Source organism: Eschrichtius robustus, chromosome 2 (genome assembly GCF_028021215.1).
Source record: "Eschrichtius robustus isolate mEscRob2 chromosome 2, mEscRob2.pri, whole genome shotgun sequence".
Taxonomy (NCBI): domain Eukaryota; kingdom Metazoa; phylum Chordata; class Mammalia; order Artiodactyla; family Eschrichtiidae; genus Eschrichtius; species Eschrichtius robustus.
This window is the reverse complement of record NC_090825.1, coordinates 127,137,381-127,155,176: the sequence shown is the minus strand read 5'-3', so window position 1 is coordinate 127,155,176 and position 17,796 is coordinate 127,137,381. Positions and strand designations below refer to the sequence as shown.

Below are 17,796 nucleotides of genomic sequence, written 5' to 3'. Positions count from 1 at the left end.
GCAGAGGAATCTCAGTCTTCCCCAGGTGAGATGGCCAGGCTTTCTTGGGAGAAGAGAAGGGCACCCGGATCTCAGTTTCCTGCACTGTAAAATAGAGATAATGATACTACCTGCCTTTTGAACTTCTGGTGAAAATTAAATGAGGCAATGTATGTATAGTTTTGACACAGTGTTCTGCATTCAATAAGTGCTCAATAAACATCAACTAATATTACTATTCAGTTCTATTTCTTCTCAATCACCAACTCTAATATCAGATAGGCAATAATACAACACTAGTACAAAGAGAAAAGCACTGAACTGATGGCAGGTAACATGGGCTCCAGTCTCTGCCAGCCCAGCTCTAAGTGGTTATTTTACATGTCTAAGCTTTAGTTTATGCACTAGAAAAATGTAAACGACACCTAGCAACATTGTTCATTCATTGATTCCACTCCTTCATTAGGCAATACTTATTGAACACCCAGAGTATAGACTTAGTTCTAATGCTAAATATGCGAAACCTGAAAATGAATGAGATATGGCTTCTGCGTGGAGGAGCTCAATCTAAGAAACTTCAAACGAGATAACGTCCGTGAAAGTTTCCTATAGGTCAGCAGCAAGACTGTCAGAAGCAAGTGCTGGTGTGGACTCTTAGTTTTCCAGTTCCAATGAAACTCTGTCTCAGAGACCCTCCCTAACTTCCGGATGTTTGTCTGGAAGGTGAGGGCGGTAGAGGCAGTGTTAAATAAAACGGAAGAGCAGCCTTCCTTTCTGTTAGATACAAAGGAAAGGAGCGCACTGAGTCTGTCTGGATTTGTTCTGCGACTCCGTACTTGTCAAAAAAAGGTCTAAGCTCAGCCCGGACGGCTGACGCTCACAAAAATGGTGGAGGGGTAAGATGGAGGCGGGGGGGGGAGGGGGGGGAAACAAAAAAACCTGGAACCCCAGCTGAGCATGCGCACTTTGACTTTCATCCGGCGCAAAGCCCCTCTAGCTCGGAAACCTTACGTCAAAGTCTACGTTGAAAGACACAGGGAGGGAAGCCAGGGAAACGCTGACTCCCGAGTCACGTGATGCGACGAGAGCGTCGTTGACTCCTCCCCCTCAAGATGGCGTCGTTGCTGCAATCGGAGCGGGTTCTCTACGTAGTCCAGGGAGAAAAGAAGGTTCGGGCCCCGCTCTCTCAGCTTTACTTCTGCCGCTATTGTAGCGAGCTGCGGTCGCTGGAATGTGTGTCTCACGAGGTAATGCAGTCGTCCCATGAAGAGTGTGTGTGTGGGGGGAGGGGGGAAGGCGGTTCCTGCTAGTCACCGCGCCCAGCGGGTGGTAATTTTCCTAGCATGTTGATTGGCTCTGCCTTCCGTCACTCAGATTTGCCTGTGATTTAATTTGCTTATACGTACGTAATTTGTCACTTGGAAAGGAGCGGCCTTGGGTGTGGCTGAGCGGCCCTTCTGTTCTAGAGCACCCTCTGGGACAAACTTGACTTTGGGGACCTTGGCCATCTCCTGGGGCGGGGGTTGGTAATTGGGTGGGGCGGGGGTTGGTAATTGGGTGGGTCAGGGGGACAAAAGGTATGGGGGTGCTTAGTTCAGGCCACTGGAGGGGCGAGGTATCGTCTTTCCAGCATTGACTGAGGGAGTGGGGAGGTCCGCGGGCATTCTCATCCAAGCCCCTCCCATCCTGGAAGTTCTGCCCCTGCTTGGGCAGAAACTGGGCCTTCTAACAACTGCCTTGTTCTGTTTCCTGACCCAGCCCAAGGCCTGCAGCAGATAAGAGGTTGGGATGGGGTGAGATGAGTGAAAAGCACTTAGAATCGGGTCTGTAGTTTAAGAAGCTCAAAGTGTTACATTCGTGGCGCTTCTCCTGAGGGTACATTTCTGACCTTCACTGGCGCAAGTGGGCGTTGGAGGTGGGATTGCTCAAAGTGTAAAAGACCCCCGGAAAAAAAATCACCAAATAACAAAACCCCAGAACTTCTGCAGCACTTGGAGCATGTTGTTCATTCCGTAGGCTCTGCGGATTAAAAGACGCGTTAAGACGTAAATCTTGCTGTTGAGTAACTTGCAGTCTCGTGAAGGAAAAGCTGATTAGTAATAATACATGGTTAATGCTTATTCAGTACTTTCTATAGGCCATGTGCTTTACATAATCTTTAATCATCCTACAAATTAGAATGGATACGTTTTTTTAAAAACCACTTTACAGTTAAAGAAAGAGGCACATAATGTTTGCGCTGGGTCACACAGCCAAAAATTTGTGGTTGGGAGGGGGGCACCAAGATTTGAAACCAAGAAGCCTGATTCAGAGGACTTCAGTGAGGATCCCTGGACGGTTAAAAATGCATATGAGAATATGTCCTATACTATACGCCATTTTACACATTATGAATAATTATTATTTTATTGGGAATATTTTTCATACTGTTAAGAATAGTCAGAGAAAGCAGTTAAATAACACAAGAGAAAAATCAATGCTGTATTATATACATGATTTTTTTTTCTCCATCTCCATTAGCACTTTGTATGCTTATTCTTTGGCAGGTCCTTTCTCTTTAGGATGCTGTCCTAGCTCCACCTCCAGAATTTATTGGATTAGATTTTCATTTGGTGATCATTAGGGAGCTGAGTCTCCATGATCTGTAAGGATCTCTTCAGCTAGGACATTCAGTCTGTGACTGCATCTTTTACAGACTGGTGTGTACCTGTGAAATGGAGGCCATTAGGGTGTGGGGAAGGATGATGCTAGTGAGGGCTGAAGCAGTCCAGAAATTTCTAATGACAAGCCTGGGATTGGAGCTTCACATGAAGGGATGAGCATAATTTGGAAAGGGGACGGGGAGGAATGAATTATATTTTGCCTTTTATGATAGTAAGTGCAAATATAAGTTAACAGTATTATATTTTGTGTTCCTGGAGACTTATTTGAGCAGTAACTTTATCTTTTCAAAGGTGGTTCTGTTTATAAGCAGATGATGAAAAAAGAAAACAGTTTCTGTCATAGTATTTATGTTCAAGTGAATCTGTCCATCTGCGGGTGACTAGAGTTCTAGAATTATCAAATAGGATCTACTACATTAAAGAAAATATTTAGTCCTTAAAAAAATACAATGAATTTAATTTTTGTACTATGTTTTTGCATTAAATGCAATAAGACTGTGTTGTTAACTTAGTAGTTTTAATTTGCCATTTAAAAATCTCTAATTGGTTGGCTACAGCTGACTTTGTAAATGTTAATGTATGCTTTTCTTCAGTGAACATGTAATACCTCAGTAATGGGAAAACTTTTAAAATCTCTTAACGTTTGTGTGGTCAAGTTATTGCAGTCACACAAAGCTAGACTAGATAGAAGGATATTTGATCACAGCCTCATAAATTGGGTTATTTTATTTGTTAATCTATTTAGATTATCATAGAGATCTTCTTTTACATAAACATGTTTTAACACGTCTAATACATAAAACCCTGATGAAAGGGAATAGGAAAGACCAGAAAGGAAAAATAGAAGGATTTCAGGAAATCCAGAGGTTAAGAAAACAACAGGTGATTGAAGAATAAACCCGATGCTGAAAACAGTCCAGGTTCTTTGCCAGATCAATGATCTCTCACCTCTGCTGCAGAATAATGTATTTTAAATTTAACTAATTGGCATAGATATATATACAAGCCAAGCTAAATGTCTTTTCCTCCGATTTTTTGATTTCTTGTTTCTTTCTAGGTGGACTCTCATTATTGTCCCAGTTGTTTAGAAAATATGCCATCGGCTGAAGCCAAACTAAAAAAGAATAGGTAAGACTGGGATCAATTTTTTCTATTTTCCCCAACTATTTTTTTAATAGCTGGTAAAAAAGCACATGGAATTAACTCTCATTTTTAACAAGCTGTTTTTCTTTTTTTACCATCACTTATGCCAAAGATGAAACTTTCATTTTAAAAAAATAAATTGTATTTTAGAACAGTTTTAGACTTAAGAATTACTGTGAAGATGATACAGAAAATTCCCGTTACTCCTTACCCAGTCTCCCCTATTGTAAATGTCATATATTAGTATGGTATATTTGTCTCAACTAATGAACATTATTGGTAACATTATTATTAAATAAACTCTATATTTTATTTAGATTTCCTCAGTTTTCCCCTAATCTCCTTTTTCTGTTCTAGGATCCTATTCAGGATACCCACATTATATTTAATAGTCATGTCTCTTTAGGCTCCTCTTGCTGTGATATTTTCTTAGACTTTCCTTAGTTTTGAGGAGTACTGGTAAGATATTTTGTAGAATGTCCCTCAATTGGAAGTTGTCTTATGTTTTTCTCATCAGCTGGGGGAATGTGTTGTGGGGAGGAGAAACACACAGGTAAAGTGCATCTCTCATCACATCATATCAAAGGTATATACCACCAACATGACATCACTATTGATGTTAACTTCGATTACCTGGCTTGAGCTAGTGTTTGTCAGGTTTCTCTGATGTAAAGTTCCTTTTTTTTTTTTTCTTCTCCTTTTCCATATTGTACTCTTTGGAAAGAAAGGCACTGTTATAGCCCACACTTAAATAGTGGGGAGTTATGATCCCCTTCCATGAAGGCTATCTCCATGTATTACTTGGAATTCTTTTGTGTGGAAGATTTTTCTCTTCTCCCCTTTTTATTTATTTAGTCATTTACTTCAAGCAGTATGGGCTTGTGAATATTTATTTTATACTTTAGGTTATAATCCAGTACTACTTTTTTTTTTTTTTTTTAACTCAGATTGTTCCAGCTTTGGCCATTGGGACCTCTTTTAGTAGACTTCCGTCTCCCTTTGGCATACCCTCGTCATTATATGGCAGTGAGGAGGAGGGAAGTGTTATTCAATTGTTTGAGAACTTTCTTACTTACTCCAGGCTCATCCTCTATATTTTCTGCTCCAGTCCTAGAATTAGCCATTTCTCCAAGGAGCCCTGGTACCTTTTATTCGAGATTGGTATTGCAAACCAAGATCTGGGTAGTATTAAAAACCAAGATTGGTATTAAAAACCAAGATTTGGTATTAAAAACCAAGATCTGGTACTCACTGCTACTGGTGCCATTTTGGTTTTTAGCATGGTGTGGAAGTCCCTTGTAACCAGTCACACCTCTGTACCTCCATGGATATGAACCACTGTTTTGTCTTTCCTGTCCCGGAGAAACAGCTCCTTGTAAACCAGTTTTGTATGCTTTCCATACATTAATTTTGTCATTTAATCCTCAAAATATCCCTATGAGGTGGGTACTGTTATTGTCCTTATTTGAGGATATTATCTAGTAGCAAAATATCACAGAAAATTGGAGTTATGGAATGGAACGTCAGAACAAGTCCAGGACTGGAGGTGAAATCTTGATAATCTCAGATGGTGGGAAAGTTAAAAGCAACAAGGCATGGGGGAGCCTGTAGGGGAATGTTGAGTGTTTCACTAGGAAGAGTAATGCCTAAAGAGAGCAGAAAGCCCTGAAAATGCCCCGCTTCTGAAACATTTCATCTTCGTAGCATTGTTTGGTATCTGTTTCAGCTCTCTGGCACAGCAAACAAGCAGTTATTTTCCAAACCCAGTTTCACAGCTTATTGTATTGTTGCCTCTCAATTTTCCATTGTGCAATTGGTCTGTCCTCTCTAAAGTCATAAGCTGTGACATTTCTCTGTCCCACAGAAATCTTTGTGGTCTGTAAAAAAGTCTAAAAGTTAACTCCAGACTGTTAACAGTGATTCCCTCTCTGGAGTAGGATTGGGTCATGCTGTGACTCTTCAGGAACTTTGATGATGATTGAATTTTTAAAAATAATTATCGTAATACTTTTGAAATTTTAAAATGAAGTTTGTAGGAGCCTCTTCAGAGTACTTTTTAATTTCTTTTTGCTTGAGAGCCGCCCTTCCCTTATAGTTCTCTCTTGAATTCCTAACATGTAGAACAATGTCTGGCACATAGTAGGTGCTCAGTAAATATTTGTTGAATGAATCAATGGTTGTTTGTCGTGTCCTAGATGCGCCAACTGCTTTGACTGTCCCGGCTGTATGCACACCCTCTCCACTCGGGCAACAAGCATTTCCACACAGCTTCCAGATGACCCAGCCAAGACCACGGTGAAGAAAGCCTATTATCTGGCCTGTGGATTTTGTCGCTGGACATCTAGAGATGTGGGCATGGCAGACAAATCTGTGGGTGAGTGAGGCGGACTTCAACATGAGATTTTGTGAAATCGGCAGTGCTCTAATTGCACACAAATCATTATTTCTGTTACCTGTTGGGAGGTAGGCGATAAATTCAGAGTATTTTGTCATTAAATCTTCTATGTTCCCACATTCTCACATGGACCATGATGTTTCATCTGAGACTTGGTAAACTATTTCATTTTCTTAAAGTTGGTAAAATAGCATTTATAAATCTGATACTTTTTTAGAATCAAAAGATTAATGTTCTTCATAAAAAATAAATGCTCCTGATGGTGGAACACACCATGAACAAACCTGAAAGATAAAAGTAACAAAGCTTGGATCATATATAGCAGTATAAAGATAAATAACCAAAAATAAGGAACCCTTAGAAATCAGAAAGCTACCCAATAGAAAGAAAGAAATTGTCAGAGGATATGAACAGCAGCTCTCAGAAATGGAAATAAAGATGGTCAATGACCAAAGTGTGCACAAATCATTGGATTTTTTTCTTGCACACAACTTGGTGAGGTGATTTTTTTTAAGTCAATAAATATGCAAAAACATATGTTCAGTTTTGCTAGTAATCATGAAAATGCAAATGAAAACTTCTTCCATTCATTTGGCAAAATTTTAAAAATCCGGTAGTATGACAAGAATATGGGAAAATAGTTCTTTTGTCTGCTGCCATTTTAGAGAGCAGTTTGACAACATTTATTAAAATTTCAAATTGCTTTTATTCTTTTACCCAGAAATTACATGTCCAAGTATCTATCCTGGAGCATTCAAACACATGCTCTAAGATACATCTATATGTATCATAAGTGAAACAGAAAAGTTAATGTATGTTTGGACCTAAAGAAAACCTAAGGTATTAAATTACCTCTCCATCATTTGAGCATTTCAAAGCAGAGGTTGCATTTACCTTTATTAGGAAACTTCCTTTATTTTTTCATATCCTGTACTCCATGGTTAGTATCAGAGAGTAGAAACACTCTTTATTACAATCAGTTCAAAATCTTGAGTTGCTGTTTATTTTTTATATAAACAGCAGCACTGCTAACTCCCCATTGTCTTTTTTCTTTCTGAAATTTCATTTGTTTAATTTTGTGAAAACTTTTTAGACTTGTTAAAAATTCCCATTTTTACATTTCCATTCAAAATATCTACTTACTATTTACGTGAGGAAGCCAATTTAAAACTCATTATGTTATTTGACATAACTAAAATGAAGATGGACTTCAGCTGAAAGTTTTCTACAGATTCTTACATAGTTTGGAAGTAAATATGGGTGAAGTTCCTTTAGATTCAACTCTATTCTTAAAACTTAATCCTTGGTTCTCTTGAGTTCGCCCTTTGGTTTAGAATGCTTGAGCTCTTGGTTGTTTTTCTAACTTCATACATTATGTTGATAAAATACTATTCAAAAACAAAAAGTTAACTAAACAAGTCCCTTAAAAATGCTCATTGGTGGGTAGGCATTTCCTGAAATGTGATTTATATTGGAAAGTTTCTGTAGCATCTTCTTAGATGGTCAGTAAATATTTGTGTGTGTGTGTGTTTTAATGTCAGTGTAGCAAGTAAATTGTTTGAATTTGTTTATGAATTTATGTTAAATGTAAAAAACAACCTCAAAGTGGCACTTAGTTCAGTGAGTTAAAGTGTATTTTTTCCATGTTTGTATTTTGTTTCTTTTTATCAAGTTAAAGAACTGAAGCCTAGAAATCCAAATGGATTTCTCAGTTTGTTACTCTGTAAGTGCTTTTTTAATACTTTTTGGGCTGTAAGCTATTAGGATTGGAGAATTTATTTTTCAGAATTTAAAGGTTGTGCTTGTTTCTAGAAATCTAGCTCCTCTAGGGTATCTTGACAGTGATAATTGAATACTAGGAGTTCTTAAGGAGTACAGATAATTTCATTTCTTCCATGATGTCACTGGTGTCTGGGAAGCCCTGAAACCACTTTAGTTACAACTATCTGTTTATTTGTAAGTAAGCCATTGTGTCAGTAACATCCAGAAACTTTTTAATGTCTCTCAAATTTATATTTAGAATAAATCACCAGTTCTAAAAACACAATTAGGTAAAACATTCAGATTTTCTAAAATATTACTAAAACATTTCTTTCACATAATTATTTTTCATAATTGCCTTAAGGCAACTTTTAAAATATAAATATTGTACTTAAGGATGTTATTGCTGCATTTTCTTGCAGGGGGCTATAGTGTCACCTTCAACAGGAGTCCTTTTTATTTGGAAAAAAAGTTATTTTTAATTATACAAATAATACACTTTCATGAACTTATCACCCAGCTTAAGAAATTAAACATAACCAAAACAGTGTAAGCCCATTGTATAGCCTTCCCCCCACTGCATCTGCCTTCTTCTGCCTTCTAGACAGAGATAGTCATCACAGTCCTGAATTCAGATGGTCATCAGTGTCCATGCATGTTTTTGCACTTCTTCATGTATGTATGTAGCCACTAGCAAAGAATGCTTCTGAACTTGAAACAAATGGAACCATGCTTTGTGCATCCTGCTACAATTTATCTCTATCAGGTTTGTGGTATGTAGTTGTGATGGTGGGTGATTCATGCATCACTTACCACAGATTACTTCTTCACTCTTCTTCACATTTAGGTTGTTTTCAGTTTTTTGGTTCTGACAACAGTGCTGTCAGAAACATTCTTGTGTGTGTTTCCTGTCACAAGAGCAAGGGTTTCTCTGTATAACAAAGTAAAATTGGTGGTTTTAAGATGTGTACATGTTTAGCTCTCCAAAATGGTTTACCAATTTTTGCTCCCACTAATAATATATGAGTAGACTACCCATTGCTCCAGATCTCTGGCAGCTCTTAGCATTGTTGGACTTCTTTCAAGTTTTTCCAAACTGATGGTTGTGAAATGTCATCTCATTACAGTTTCTGCCCCCCCCCCCTTTTTTTTTGGTTAGCTTTATTGAGATATAATTTACATACAATGAAGCTCACCAATTTTAAGTGTAAAATGCTTTGACTTTTGCCAGATGTGTATAGCCATGTAGCCACCTCCACAATCATAGAACATTTCTGTTACCCCAGAAAGTTCTCTCATGCCCCTTTGCAGTCACTTCCTTCCCCCCACCTCCTGGCCCCTGACTACCACTGATTTCTTACTTTCACTGTAATTGTGCCTCTTCTAGAAGTTTATATAATTGGAGTAGTTTAGTCTGTTGTGTCTGTCTTCTTTCACTTAGCATAATGCTTCTGAGGTTCGTTCGTGCTTTTGCTTTTTATTTTTGAGTTGTATTCTATTGTATGGATATACCATAATTTGTTTATTCATTCTCCAGTTACTGGACATTGAATTTTTTGCAGTTTAGGGCTCATATGTATAAAGCTGGCTATGAACATTTGCCTAGAAATCTTAGTGTGAATATGTATTTTCATTTTTCTTGAGTATATACCTAGGAATGGAATTGCTGAGTCCTAGGGTTAAGTGTATGTTTTCCTTGACTGAAAACTGCCAAACTGTTTTCCACAGCTGTACTATTTTGGGTCCTCACCAGCAGTGTAGGAGAGTTCCAGTTCCTCATCAACTATTAGTATTGGTTTTTTTTTTTCATCTTGGCCATTCTAGTGAGTGGGCAGTGATACCTCATTGTGGTTTTAATTTGCATTTTCTTAATGTGCTTGTTTGCCATCTATGTATTTTCTTTGGTGAAGTGTTTGTACAAATCTTTTGCCTATTTTTAAACTGAGTTTTAATCTTTTTATTGAGTTGTGAGAGTTCTGTATTGTGGATACAGGTCCTTTGTTGAATATATATTTTGCAAATATTTTCTCCCAGTCTGCGGCTTGCCTTTTTATTTTCTCAGCTGTGTCTTTTGAAGAACACAAGTTTCTAATTTTTTTAAATTTTTATTTTAATTTTATTTTTGGCTGCATTGGGTCTTTGTTGCTGCACTTGGGCGAGCTGCGGCGAGCGGGGGCTGCTCTTCGTTGTGGTGCGTGGGCTTCTCATTGTGGTGGCTTCTCGTTGCAGAGCACGGGCTCTAGGCATGTGGGCTCAGTAGTTGTGGCTCGTGGGCTCTAGAGCGCAGGCTCAGTAGTTGTGGCGCACGGGCTTAGTTGCTCCTTGGCATGTGGGATCTTCCCGGACCAGTGCTCGAAACTGTGTCCCCTGTATTGGCAGGCGGATTCTTAACCACTGCGCCACCACGGAAGCCCTACAAGTTTCTAATTTTCATGAGGTTCAGTTTATCAATTTTTTATTTTATAGTTGTGCCCTTTGTGTTCTAGTAAAGAAACTTTAGCCTAACCCAAGGTTGCTAAGATTTTCACTTCTGTTTTCTTCTAGAAATATTATAGTTTCAGCTCTTACATATAAGTTTATTACCATTTCAGGGTAAATTTTGTAAATGTTGTGAGGTAAGGGTTGAGGTTAATTTTTTGTAAATTGTTACAGCACCATTTGTTGAAAGTATTCATTATGGTTTTACTTTCAGCTTTCTGGAATAATCTTTTCCCATATGATTTGTGCTTTTGTCTCTTATGTAAGAAACTCTTCTCTAAACTGAGGTCGTAGAACACAGAAATTGCCCAGTGTTGCAGATACGGGCAAGTTCTCTGGAGTCAGACTGCCTGAGTTTGAATCCTGGCTTTACCGCTTACTATCTCTATGACTTTGGGCAAGTTATTTAATTCCCTGAGCCTCAATTTCCTCATTTGTAAAATAAGACTAATAATGAGAGTCCCTACCACAGAGCGTTATTTTTTTTTAATGAATTTATTTATTTATTTATTTATTTATGGCTGCGTTGGGTCTTTGTTGCTGCACGTGGGGGGCTTTCTCTAGTCGCGGCAAGCAGGGGCTACTCTTTGTTGCGTTGTGCGGGCTTCTCATTGCGGAGCACGGGCTCTAGGCTCTGTGGCTTCAGTAGTTGCAGCACGCAGGCTCAGTAGTTGTGGCTCGCGGGCTCTAGAGCGCAGGCTCAGTAGCTGTGGCGCACGGGCTTAGTTGCTCCGCAGCATGTGGGATCTTCCCGGATCAGGGCTTGAACCCGTGTCCCCTGCATTGGCAGGTGGATTCTTAACCACTGAGCCACCAGGGAAATCCTCAGAGGGTTATTATGAGGATAAAATGGAGTGTGATACATTTCAAATACCTGGCACAGAAGTTATACATGTGTTAGTTGTAGTTGTGGTCCTAATGGTGGTTATTATTATCACCATCATTATATTTAAAGAAAAAATTTCATTCTGAGCCCTTCAGTCTGTATAATTTCTAGGACTCTTTCTTGGAAATTCTGTGATTTTATGTTTTTAAGCTTTATTTTGTGGCCTGCAGATGACCTGTTCTTGTGAAAATAAAATCAAATTATGTAAGTCTTGTTTAATATTCCTTTATTTTGCAGCTAGTGGTGGTTGGCAGGAACCTGAAAATCCTCACACGCAACGGGTAAGTAAAGGGTCATCAGAGAGAGGATGAAATGAGAAAAGATGAAGAAAAAGACCATTTTATCAGTGTATATGGCATATGCTTATAAATCCATGATGTCTATTTTGGTGTTTTTTACACTTAGAAAGTGCTTCTCGTTGTAAGACATTAAATCACAGTGGCAGTTTTTTCCAGTCTGACTTAAGTTAATAGAGAAACCTAGGTGTAGTTTTAGTTCTGTACTCAGGCTGTGAATTGGAAAAGGGAAATGATACGTTTCTGTTTTCCACGTACCCACCAACTATGTTAAGGGTCCATTTGTTCTCAGAAATATCATCAACATATAAACATTTTAACTCTTGGAAACACCACTAATTTGGAAGATGCCGTTGGACTCAGTAGTGGTTGCTTATAGAATCATGATTTAGACATCCTTTAATAGTTCACAGTGAATTGATCTCTGTAGTGTACGTTAGAACTGATTTTGTTGCCCCTGGAAGTAGAATATTAGAAAGATGATAAAATGCTATCGAAATGAAGTTGTACAGACTGCAAATTAAATAGTAATTTATAATTATTCACTTATGACATCAGCAAAAATTAGAAATACTGAAAATATCTTGGATGGGAATGTATGGAATTTGACCTTTTCACATATACTATTGTTAGTGTAAATTAGTACAGATTTCTTGGTCTCTCAGCAGTATCTACTTCCTGGACTCTGACCTACAGAAATACTTGTACTTATGCACAAAAATATGTATATTCATTTATCAAACACTTATCAAGCATGTGCTGCATACTGTGTGTCAGGGATTGTGCTGAACAATAGGAATACATGGTCCTTACCCTCATAGAGCTTAAGTCTAATGGGAAAACAAAAATCAATTAAATAATCCCCAGATAAAGGAAAAACTCCAGGTAATATGAAGGAGAGAGAAACTGTGCATGTGGGCATTTATTAGGGGGAGTTTCAACTAGGTAGGTCCACATCTGAGGATTGCGCTAGGATCTGAGGATGACAGGCAGAGAAGGGAAAGAATTCGGGGCGGAGGAACAGCATAGGCAAAGAGCTTGTAAGTGGAAGGAGCAAAGCAAGTTATAGACAAGAAGGCGAGTGTGCCAGAGTGGAGCATAGCAGTAGGTGAATGGAGAAAAGATCTGGGGTCAGACTGTGCAGAACCATGTGGACCAAGTTAAGGAGTCTGAGAAGCCTTTAAAGCAAAAGAGCTGAAAGGATCAGGTTAGTGTTTCTAAAAAATAATTACTGCTGAATTGAGAGGACAAGAGTGGGTACCAGGGGACCATTTAAGTGCTCTCAGAGGAAATGGTTAAATACCTTTAGGACATCTGTACCGTTTAATAAGATGCAGCCTTTAAAAAGAATGAGGTAGATCTATTTGTACTGAATGGAAAGTTCATGGCACTTACAGTGAAAAAGTTTTAAAATAGTATGTTTTTTCCCCTTATATGAAAAATAAAAAGAGCTGTATTTATTTTACACATATCAAAGTGATATGTCTGTACATGCATTTTTTAATGTATGCAGGATATAATATCATACCCGTGTCTGTAAGTGTGTAAGAAAGATGTCTGAACTCTAATGGTGGATACCTGTGGTGAGGGGAAGGGTGGACTTGGGCGTGAGAGATAAAAGAGAAGTTTCACTTTTTATTCTTTATGTTTCTATATTGTTTGAACTTTTCACAGTTATCATATATTGCTTTTATGATTAAAATATATTTTTTAAATGAAAATATGTGATGGAGAGTGGGAGAAAATAAAGTATGAAATGTCACATCCTTGGAAGTAGGTGGTCCTCTGGTCATGCAGAGAAAATAGGAGCAGTTGTGAGGGGAAGTAAGCAATGAAGTTAGAGAGCAGTGAAAAGAGAACATGAAATTTTCAAGCCTTTTCATTGCTCATTTCTTCCTGTTGTTGAACTTGAAGGTTCCATTTCAATTCTGAAAATAGAGCATGTAATGAAGACAAATTCTCTTTGAAGAAGAGGGCAAACTTGCCCACCTTAATAAATCTGTCTTGTCTATTCATTATATGTCTAGTCAGTGGAGTTGATTAATTTTGTAAGTTTCTTGTTAGCTTTTTCGTGAAACGAATACTGAGTCTTTGATTTCTTACAGATGAACAAACTGATTGAATATTACCAGCAGCTTGCTCAGAAGGAGAAGGTTGAGCGAGATCGCAAGAAACTGGCACGGCGTAGAAACTATATGCCTTTGGCTTTTTCGGTGAGAAATTGGTACAAAAAGGAGTTTGCAATTCATGGATCAAGACCAGTGTGGCATAAGAACAGGGAACGTTTCAGAAAGTGGCCATTGTCCCTAGATTCCTGAACGATGGCTAACAGAAAAAGGTTCCTCAGGTGATAGGTGTCTAAGTCCAGCGGTTACACTTTTGCCATATCATTAGTTCTGTTTGAATTCTTTGAGTTTTAAGTACATTTGTGTTTCTTTCTCCATCACACCCCTTTCTCTTCTGATCATTCCTAAAGAGGCTACTGTTTAGTTTTGTAGGCACCCACATTTACAGCTTTCGGATATTACAGAAAGTCAGGAGAATATGGGCGAGTGGTAGGTTTTATCCATATTACCCTGTAGCCCACCCACCTTTGGCATCCTGGTAGTAGTGGTTTCCCAGCTTTAGTTACCATAATTTTTTGGCCCCTTCCAATATTTCTCCAGTATAAAAAACCCTGACTTTTACACAGAGCATTTTTGTGGTTAAATAAGTAGTGATATATGCAGGTGTAATTTTTGATAGGAATTATTTACAAAAGTCATTCTCTACTCGTTTGTAAACTACCAATTAGAAGCAAGAAATTAGGATTTGGAGCTTTTGCTATTGTCCCCCAAGTTTTATTTGCTCTCACAGAACAGTTTATTTTCTGTGTGTTTGCTTGGAGCCAAGCAGGTTGGCATTTAATAAATAATGTTTATTGAATAGCAATGATATGTCAAGCTCTGTGCTAATTTATACATATTATTTTGTTTAATCCTCACAACAATCCTGTGTAGTAGGTGGTATATCCCCATTTTACGCTGAAGGGAATGAGACCTGTAAAGGTTAATTAACTTCTTGTACTGCCTCTGCATGAGAATTAAGGCATTAAAACCCTAAGAATTGGTAAGGTTCATATAAAAATATCTAGTTTAGAATTTAATAAAACACTAAATCTTGCAAAGCATCCATATTTGCCAGAGATTTTTATGAAGTCTCAGTGAATTTTTTGAACAATCCAGTGGTATAATCAGCATATGCACTAGTGTATTTAGGAGAGGAATTTGAATTAAATGTGTTATTCTTCCAACTTTCCCATATAACCTGCCTGCTGTATGAGTTTGCTTCTATCTTATGCTGCATTTTTTGTCTCTGTTGCAACCTGCTGCTATTTTGGGGCCTACAGCAACATACTATTCATGTAGTGGTAAGTTCTCTTTTATGATTCTTGCTAACCCTGAAGAAGTTAGCAGATGATCACTGGTGTTCCAAGAAGACGTTCATCGTGTATCTTAGATACTCGACATAGTTCTGGTCTAAGCCATAGCTTAGATATTCTTAGATTATCACATTTTGCTCATTTTCACTGTATTAATGTAGTTTCAATCTCCATGTTCGGTGCTTTTGTTATTATTTTAAGAGTAAGATGATGTGGGGCTACAATTACTCTCTTTAAAAGAAGCTTTAAAATTAGCGCTTTTTTTTTTGGCTTATTTCCTTGAGCTTCTCATGCTGTCCCTCCCAAAATTCTTTATTTTGATACACAGGATATATAAAAGTAGAATTTCTAATAGGAATTTCTGAACTCTGTTTAGGACAAATATGGTCTTGGAACCAGGCTTCAGCGACCACGAGCTGGTACAACCATCAGTACCCTTGCTGGACTTTCGTAAGTTTGGACGTTAAATGGCTTTGAGGGAAAAAGCTGATATCAAAATGAATATTGAAGGAATGTGGTTTTAAAGTTAATAACAGTTGCCAATGGGGAAGAAGATACTCATACTTAAGAAAAACCTAAACAGAAAGAATATTCTACAATGGAGTAATACTTCAATTATTGATATCATGGACTTTGAAGATATTGAGATGGACCCTTGAGAAATGATGGCTTTTATCTTTTAGCCTTAAAGAAGGAGAGGACCAGAAAGAGATCAAGGTTGAGCCAGCTCAGGCTGTAGATGAAGTGGAACCTCTACCTGAAGACTATTATACGAGACCAGTAAATTTAACAGAGGGTAATTTTATACATGATTCTGCTTTGTTGCTATTTTACGTCTAATTCTGTTTTTACTTATATGTCTTGTGATTTGAGGGTTTTTCTTTGAGATTTTTAATAGCATAGTTGTTAGTGCTAAAATGAATCATGTAGAAAATAAAATAGATGTAATCATTTGAAGAACTTTAAAACGTCTGTCAAATTTCTGTATTGTAGTTTTTTGAAGAGCACTATTCACAAAGGCAGTGTTACTTTGTGTAATTATCTCATATACGTCTGATTTTAAGCAAGTCATTGTAAACCAAGCTTGGTTTCTGCCTTTCATGCTAGTGACCACCCTTCAGCAGCGCCTCTTACAGCCTGACTTCCAGCCAATCTGTGCTTCACAGCTCTATCCTCGTCACAAGCATCTTCTGATCAAACGGTCCCTGCGCTGCCGAGTAAGTATTCCTTTCTGTAGAGTTGTCATTTGTGTAAGAGAAAAGCAAAAATAAACACAATTGGCATCTGATCAGTATCAAAACCTCTGGAATGTAGTAAATGTAGAAAATGCTTGTAGATAACGTTCCTGTGTCCAGGCACTACTTTAAAACTTTCAAGATAAACTTAATCCCCCTAACTCAGTGAGGTAGGTACTGTTGTTACCCTTGTTTTACAGATGTGGAAGCTGGGCTAGTTGAAGGTTAAGTTCATACTGCTAACCCCTAAAAGAATACTGAAAGAATATAAAGCTTTTAGGCCAGTAGAGAGGGGAAAAAAAGGACTAATAAAAAAAATCAATTTAAAAGAAAGCAAGAAAGAAGAAAAATCAGCAAAAGCCTCTGGGAATCTATGAAACTAACAACAGGGTTTCTTCAATAAATAAAAGAAACATTGTAAAAGAAAACAAAGTATGAAAGAGAAAATGGAAAGGAAACCTTTGCAATCAGTACCATCCAACAGAACTTTTCTGTGGTGATAGAAATGTTCTTTATCTGCATAGTCCAGCATATTAGCCACTAGTCACCTGTGGCTACTGAGCACTTGAAATATGGTAGTGCAGCTGAGGGCCTGAATCTTTCTAAGATGAAATTCATTTAAATAATCACATGTGACTAGTAGCTCCTGTTATCAAATAACACAGCATTAGATTAGAAGAGACTTACAAGGCCTATCAACCAAACACAGTGTATAGACTTTAATTCCTGATTCAAACACAGCATAGAAAGATAGAAAGGGACCAGGGGAGGAGGGAGGGAGGAAAGAAAAATGTGTGGAACCTTTGGGGAAATTTAAATACTGGATTTTTTAATGCTATTAAAAGAATTATTCATTTTTTTAGGGATAATAATGGTATTGTTATTTTTTTTAAGTATCTTTATCTTTTAGAGCTGCATACCAGTGTTTAAGGATGAAATGACATGATGTCCGATATTTGTTTCAAAATAGTCAGGCATAGGGAGTGGGTAAGAGTCTAGGTGAAACAAGATTGGCCATTGTTGCTAACATGTTGCTAATTGTTGAAGCTGGGTGGCTGGTACCAAGGGATTTATAATACTACTCTGTATTTTTGCATATGTTAAAAAATTTCTATATTGAAAAACCTTTTTAGAAAGAAAGGGGCTTCCCTGGTGGCACAGTGGTTGAGAATCCGCCTGCCAGTGCGGGGGACATGGGTTCGAGCCTTGGTCCGGGAAGATCCCACATGCCGCGGAGCAACTAAGCCCGTGCGCCACAACTATTGAGCCTGCGCTCTAGAGCCCACGAGCCACAACTACTGAAGGCCACGGGCCTAGAGCCTGTGCTCCGCCACAAGAGAAGCCACCACAATGAGAAGCCCGCTCACCACAACTAGAGAAAAGCCCGCGCGCAGCAACGAATACCCAAGGCAGCCAAAAATAAATAAATAAATTTATAAAAAAAAAAAGAAAGGAAAAGCTCACTTTAAATATAAAGACACATATAGATTAAAAGTAAATGGAGAAATCCAAAAATGGGCAGAAGACCTAAATAGACAT

The 17,796-nt window shown here is 38.0% G+C and overlaps 1 protein-coding gene across 1 annotated transcript in view; it reads left to right on the top strand.

The window, feature by feature from the left end:
* The first annotated feature begins 1,052 nt into the window (after window positions 1-1,052).
* DCTN4 (dynactin subunit 4) overlaps window positions 1,053-17,796 on the top strand; it is a 31,375-nt gene continuing 14,631 nt past the window's right edge. Inside the window, exons 1-8 of the mRNA XM_068536224.1 lie at window positions 1,053-1,226; window positions 3,700-3,770; window positions 5,981-6,159; window positions 11,543-11,586; window positions 13,707-13,814; window positions 15,399-15,472; window positions 15,706-15,818; window positions 16,130-16,239. Coding sequence (XP_068392325.1) covers window positions 1,092-1,226; window positions 3,700-3,770; window positions 5,981-6,159; window positions 11,543-11,586; window positions 13,707-13,814; window positions 15,399-15,472; window positions 15,706-15,818; window positions 16,130-16,239 — 834 coding nt within the window. The 5' untranslated portion in view covers window positions 1,053-1,091. The remainder of the gene's footprint in view (window positions 1,227-3,699; window positions 3,771-5,980; window positions 6,160-11,542; window positions 11,587-13,706; window positions 13,815-15,398; window positions 15,473-15,705; window positions 15,819-16,129; window positions 16,240-17,796) is intronic.